This window comes from Gavialis gangeticus, unplaced genomic scaffold (genome assembly GCF_001723915.1).
Source record: "Gavialis gangeticus isolate Ggan-Ray unplaced genomic scaffold, GavGan_comp1, whole genome shotgun sequence".
In the NCBI taxonomy this organism is placed as follows: Eukaryota; Metazoa; Chordata; order Crocodylia; family Gavialidae; genus Gavialis; species Gavialis gangeticus.
In genome coordinates this window covers 19,354,910-19,362,125 of record NW_017728995.1, presented here as the reverse complement: position 1 = coordinate 19,362,125, position 7,216 = coordinate 19,354,910, and the positions used below count along the sequence as shown (strand labels likewise).

General features: G+C 42.9%; 1 protein-coding gene across 2 annotated transcripts in view; it reads right to left on the bottom strand.

The window, feature by feature from the left end:
* Positions 1-7,216, bottom strand: part of FNDC3B (fibronectin type III domain containing 3B) — a 449,034-nt gene that overhangs the window by 22,338 nt on the left and 419,480 nt on the right. For both annotated transcript variants that reach the window (XM_019503306.1, XM_019503307.1), the window contains exon 24: positions 1,752-1,918. In XM_019503306.1, coding sequence (XP_019358851.1) covers positions 1,752-1,918 — 167 coding nt within the window. The remainder of the gene's footprint in view (positions 1-1,751; positions 1,919-7,216) is intronic.

The following is a 7,216-nucleotide window of genomic DNA, read 5'->3' as shown; positions in this document are numbered from 1 at the left end:
TATAAAAAAGGTGAAAGTTAAGTGCTGGTGTTTTCTGCGAGGTGCCTTGAATCTAAAACAAGTTAAGGACCCATGGACTAAAACCTAGGTCAGGAAAACAAACTGTCCTCCTCTGAGTGGCTCTCAGCACTGAAAGGTAATCAAGAATGATCTGTTTTGTTATCTTCCTGACAGGACACAATTCTCTGCTCTCCTATATTGCTTTCAGATTGCAGGGTTTGCTGCTACGGTTTGGGATGATGCCTCCCACTCCTTCCCTTCCCCTATACAACCCAGTGTTTGTCAAATACCATAACTGCCTTATATTCAGCCCAGAATGTGAATCACATTTAACAGGGATTGAAAACCTAGGTAAGAAGGTCATTTTCCACTTAGTGAAACCCCCACTCCCCAAAGAGCCATGAGCCAATTACACAGTACGTCACAGCAAAATAAAGATGTCACTGTTGTATGGGCTAGCACAATGGTTCTCAACCTTTTTTGTACCAGGACACATTTGTCAACATTGGTGGCCAGTCCTGACCCAGTGCCCCTCACTCCCAACCCGCTGCCCCCCACCCCCAGTGTATGGGCCAGGGGGGACCCCAAGCAGCCCCTCGCAGGCTGGAACTCTGCCAGCCTGCAAGTGAATGGCCAGTTTCCCATGTTTTTCTCCTTTAAAGGAGAATCCATTTTTAAAAGTTTGTTTGTGACCCTTTCATATATTCTTGTGACCCACTTCTGGGTTGCAAGGCATGGCTTGAGGAATGCTGTGCTAGCGTACCTGTGGAAGCTTCAATCTACCCACCCTGGGTAACAAACAACAGCAGTGACGCTGCAATGGGCTTGACCACATATGTGTACTCAGGGTCTTTGGACAGTTTGCACTTTGGTTGCTACCATTAAACATTCAGTTTGTTATACAGGCAAAAAGGGCATGCTTTGGCTAGAGGGAAAGGGCAAAAGTGGATAAGGGGAACTCTCCCCTGGACAAATATTGTTTACACTTGAATTTTGTGCCAAATAAACACAAAAATCTGTCTAAAATAATGCAACCATGGTAAATGTTAAAAAATCCTGGTGAAATCCTTGAAAAGGTACCCAATACCCAAAGGTTATGAATCAAGATATCAGCTGTATAGAAAAAAAAGTTAAAAACAATATATAAATCTTCATTCATTGTATATGGACTTCACGGTTTCATTTCCATTTAAATTAGCTCTCTCTCTCTCTACCTAATTTAAATGAAAATGAAACCATGAAGTTTTCATCTACATATAAAATTAGAGGGACAGTATTATCTAGAGCAAAACTGTGGAATTTGGTTGTCACTCTGCCTTTTTCCAAAGCAAAACTTCTTAAAATGCATCTGGGTATTGTCTTCCATCACGTACATAAGATATATCAGTGACAGTTTTAGGAATGGAAGGAAAACAAAACTCCTAAGCATTCAATGAATGCTAATGATTGAACACAAACTACACAGCAACTTAAAAGGATATGCAACTCACTCCTTTCCAAGTATCCTACATGTACATATACATTCTAGGATCTCTTTAAAAAAATTCTCCATTAGTCCACAGCAATGGTCCCTGTTTCTATAACAAAGTTACTATTAGTCTCAGTGTTCCTATGTTTCTGTGGAATATGGGATTTATTACAGTTAACGTGGGACTGTCTTTGGAGACAACAATCTTCCTATTATAGTTTCCTCTTACTAGTCCATGGCAACACACAAACATGTATACATCATCTCCCTGGCTACTACATACCTTTGATGGCAGGTGGGATAGATTTGGTGGTGCAGAAAGTGCACAGTTCTGAGAAAGGCCCTTCTCCAGCATCGTTGACTGCTTGTATTCTAAACGTGTAGCAAGTCGATTCTGTCAGTCTTTGTACCTTATACGTGTGACTTGGTCCTCTGTATATCGGAATAAACCTAGAAGCAAGTACAGACAGAACCAAATTACTTGTGCTTTGCCATAGTAATAGCTGTTCAGTTCATATAAGGCCCTTTCTTACTCAGCCATAGGTTTACTCTTACTGTAAACACCTGTAGATAATGTCCTGTCCAAAAAAAAAAAAATCAAACATAACTACAAAAGTTCAATATGAAAACAACATATAACCAGTCTGCTATTGGATATTAAGAAGATCCACGGCTCAATATATCCTCTTCAAAAAATCCATAACACTCCAACTGTATTTGGCAGGAACTTTAATGATGTTTGTTTGCTATTTATCTAATCAAAATGGATTCAAGCTTATTGTGATACGCTCCTTCAAGTGCAATATGTTGACAGTGTACTGCTAATTTACAGCACCTAAAAAGCACAGAAGTGACCCAGAAAATCTCTGCTCACTTGCCTATTTTTCCTTATGTAAAATAGCCCTTCAGGCCACCTTGCTTGCCATCTTAAATTCAAGATAGCTTTATTTATATCAGCGTGCCAGGATTTCAAGTATTGGATCCCTAGATCAGACGTTTCTCATAGATCTGAACACATGTTAGACAACACAAAAATAAACCATTCAGAAAAGAATTGCTGGAGGGATATTGACTGTTATTATTGATTATTATTTAAGAAGAAGAAAGTGGAGAAACTTTAAAGAGACAGGTATTAAAGAGAGGAAGTACCTGGTGGATGAAGGTAGGAAGCACGCTGGTGTGGAGGCCAAAGACGAGAATGGAAATAAAGTGCTTTGGAAACGACTTCCAAAACAATGGCTCTGGTAGGGCCAAGACACACAAGAAAAACCCCGTATTTGACAGTGTAACACAGAAAATAATCAACCCTATTTAATCCCAAAAAGCAAATACAAGTTTCCAGCTGAAGAGAATCTGAGTTCTGCTTTACACTGCTGTGTTGAACAGGTGCGTTTCAGTAACAGTCATGGCAGACAGCAGGGGACAAGAGTGCACAGTGCATAACAGGAAGCGCTCAGCATCTTGCTTCAAAGGAGGCTTGGACTCTTTGCTACTTCATGCATTTGCCATTGAAATCAGCACCAGTGTAAAGTTTCAAATGGCTAAGACAGATCCTACTGTTCCAAGGTAATAGGACAACTGTTAAAGAACTCAATTGTGAGAAACAGATTTAGTACATGACAGCTGAAAATTTGAAACTGCTGTAGTGTGCACATAGGCACAAAGGGTTTCTTAGTCACACTGTGCACCCCAACCAGAGGGTGAGCTCTGGGAAGTACAGGGATTGGTGGAGCTAGTAGCTGGGCGTGCCAGAGTACCCGTGTTGGGTGCCTGCTACTGTGGCAATACAGGTTCCTCCTTCTCCAACTGGGGTGGGTATTCCCTGGAGCCAAGCGGCATCTCCCCCAGTGCAGGCTGGACTACAAAAATCACACAATCTTCCCCTTCAAATATGGGTAAAAGATGCCAAAAATAAAGTCTGGGAGTAGCAGTAAGAAGTGATCCAGGAAAGCACTTGAATGTGTCGCACTCCAAACAGTTTGCATTTTGGCTGATGACTCACCAAATCTTGCTGCACTTTGGCTCTAATCCCTTCCTCCCATAGGTTAGAGGGCCCTCAGCATTCCTATGTGCAATTTTTGATTGTGAAAATACAAGGTCCTGCAAGTGTTCCTGCAGAAGTGCATTTGCAATGATTTTTATGACATGTGCCAAGTCTTTACCCAGCCCACAACAGCTTTAGTCAGTCAAGCAGGGAACAGACCAAATTCCATGCAACTCAGGTCATGCAACACTGACGGCACTTGCCAAACTGATAGTGAAACAAGCAGAGGTCCAACTGGATACTGAATTTTGTTTGTGCGTGAAGAACGCCTGCATAATTTTAATTCAAGCCTATATTTGTCCACTGAAAATTGTAAATAATTGGCAATGAGAAAGAGGGTCCTATATATATGTTGAAACGATTTTTGCAATTTCACCCAACTACGTTTAAAATTCTTGGGCTCCTCTGGAAAACTCTTTGGGAGGTTAACCTCTACGTAAGAGTGGGTTTCTACTAAGGGTTTAAATCAGAATGTCAGTATTTGTTCCAATTCTATTTCTTGCTTCCATTTCTATTCTGAATTTCCTGGAGTGCTCCTTCTTCCGTTTCTCCGCTGTCATTTGGAAACCAACACAATCATTCCAGTCACTTCTTTCGATGTCCCTACTCTGTTCTTCTTTTATGTCTGTCTCAAGAAACATCTGTCACAGAAAGCAAAAAGCATTCCAGGAAAAGATGGCATCCTTGATGCAATGCACCAGGCTGTAATGGCAGCACATTTAAACCTTTGATATGTTACCATCTTTTCTTATGAAGATGACTATTCCAATCCTAGAAGAAAAAGGCTGCTTATTAAGTCAACCAAATTAAATTACCGCTCAAAACTACAATGACAACAATGGATCTTAATTATGTTGGAAGATGCATACTGTGATTTAAGAAATGAAAACGTTTCATCTTGATTTACAAACATTTAAGCTTCAAAACACAGCTGACTTTGGTAATCATGAGGAAATCTATCTGAGCATGCAGCAGCCACTTTGTATTTCTGGAAGAGTTACATTACAAGTAAAAGCAGCATGTTTTTCATACAATGCCAAAGATTCTGGGGACCATGATCCGTACTCCTTACTCAGGCAGAACACCTGCACTGAGCCTTATATATCAGGAATCATACAACAAACATGGTATACTGCAGGGGTTGGTAACTTATAGCCTGTGGGTTATATCTGGCTGGCGAAGCTGGGGGTCTCTGGTGGCATTTTTGAGGTGGCCTTTGCCTATGTGGCAGCTGGATGGCAAGGAAAAGTGATGGCAGCTGTTGGGGCACTGGTGACTGCAGCTGCGGTAGTGCAAGCCAAGTTGGAAGTGACACGCTCAGAGCTAAGCTCCGTTAACCGAAACAATCAATTTATGATTGATCAAGGGAAGATTAACTCTTTTCCATAGGATTATTGGACGTTAATTCTTAAAATGTAGAGTCCTTATCCCCTCTGTTTCTTCTCCCTCGTGAGCTTCACGCCACCTCCAGCAGAAATTCCAACCCTCATCAGAGCTCCCATCTCTGCTACTCATACAAAACCTCACATGCCTCTTTCCACACGGCTTATTAAAGATAACCCAATTTTGAGCTCATCTTCAATTCCCCCATCTTCTTCTACCTTCTGCCCACACGTCAGTCTGTCCTTTGACTGCCCAGAGATGCTTGCTAAACATCTCCCCATCTCAAATGGCTATATAGCACTATAAACCAAATATCACTATGAAAACTCAAGATCCAAGGTCGGCAACTTTTTGGTAAGAGTGCCAAAAACACCTGCAAACCTCCACTTGTAAGATTGCTGGCATGCCAGGGGCGGATGGTGGGGGAGCTGTGAGGGGCCGATCCTTACTGTGGTAGTACAGCTGTCCGCCCCAAGGAGCACATCAAGCAAAATGCCTTTGCATGCCATGCTCTGGCACCAATGCTAGGAGTTGCTTACCCCTGCTCCAGGGACCACTATAAACCAGCCTATACCAAATCTACCCTTGTTTTTCTCTTGTGTATGAAGACTTCACATTCAAATAAATGCACTTAAAATGGTTTGTTTTTTAAATAATACTTTACACAAGGCAACAATTTTCTTTAAAATTTATGGTGGCTAATGAGTCAGCCAGGAGAGGTGAGCAGCTCATGCAAGCACACGATCCTACAGGTTCTTTTCAGCTCATTCCCCTTGCCTGACTCCTTGCAGCAATGAGTCATTCGCATTTGTTTCTTCTCCGAGCTCCTCTCCCCACACAAAAATGTCACAAAATGAATTCGTTAACCCAAAGGTTTAGAAATCCCAGCAAAACGTGCTCACTGCCTGAAGGCTCTTCCCCCCACCCACTCTTCTTTGTCATGTGAGAGTTAATGGCTGAATGGAGTGAACTGATACAAGTTCTCTGGATATCAGTAATGCATGTTTCTCGGAAAAATACTTGTGTATATAATTCCTACAGACTAAGTTATGAACAATGCCCCATAGGGATTTAAAATTGGTCTGAAGCAACATAACCACCAAATCCTACCCTTTGGAAAATGCATGGATTTAAATGACAGTGAAAAATGGTCCAGCTTCTCAGAACACTTGTGGGAACCCAAAAATCAGTGGATGAAGTTTGGGAAGCTTCCAATATTGTGAGAATCGCCCCCCTCAATTTATAAGGGAACAGATGGTGCAGTTTAACATCAGTCTTTCTGTGCAGATGACCAGATTTTCTGGGATTTTGTTCAGAAGTTCAAGAGAAATTCCAACGATGTTCACCGTGGCAAGGTCATGACAGCAAGGAAGAGTGAACCCTAAATATAAGGGTTACTTTTTAACAGGGTGTCATACTCCCCTTAAATGCACAACAGAACATGAAAAGTAAAGTGACTTTCTGTGGAAATGTTTCCTAGAGAACTTTTCTCTCTTCTCCTACTTTAGTTGCTTTTATTATTCTTTGCTCAGGGTATGCTACTGTCATAGAAACATAGAAGTCAGGTCGGAAGGGACCTTGTAGATCGTCAAGTCTGACCCCCCGCCTGGGCAGCAGAAAAACTGGGCTCAGATGACTCCAGCCAGGTAGGCATCAAGCCTCTTCTTAAAGGCCCCCAGGGTAGGAGCCAGCACCACTTCCCTTGGAAGTTGGTTCCAGATCCTAGCCGCCCCAACTGTGAAGTAGTTCTTACGGATGTGTAATCTAAACCTTCACTCCAACAACTTGTGGCCGTTATTCCTTGTTATGCCAGGGAGTGCTAGGGGAAACAGCGTCTCTCCCAAACCCTCCTGGTCCCCCCTAGTGAGTTTCTAGACGGTCACCAGGTCCCCCCTCAGCCTTCTCTTGTGGAGGCTGAATAGGTTTAGGTCCCGCAGTCTCTCATTGTAGGGTCTGCCCTGTTGTCCCTGGATCATGTGGGTGGCCCTCCTCTGGACCCTCTCGATGTTGTCCACATCCCTCCTGAAGCGGGGCGCACAGAACTGGACGCAGTACTCCAGCTGTGGCCTGACCAGTGTTGCATAGAGGGGGAGGATCACCTCCTTGGCCCTGCTAGACATGCACCTGTGGATGCATGACAAGGTCCGGTTAGCCCTGCCAACCGTGACCTCGCATTGTCGGCCCATGTTCATCTTGGAGTCAATAATGACTCCAAGATCCCTTTCTGACTCTGTGCTCTCAAGAAGGCAGTTTCCCATCTTATAAGTGTGCTGCTGGTTACTACTGCCCAAGTGCAGCACCCTGCACTTGTCAGTATTGAA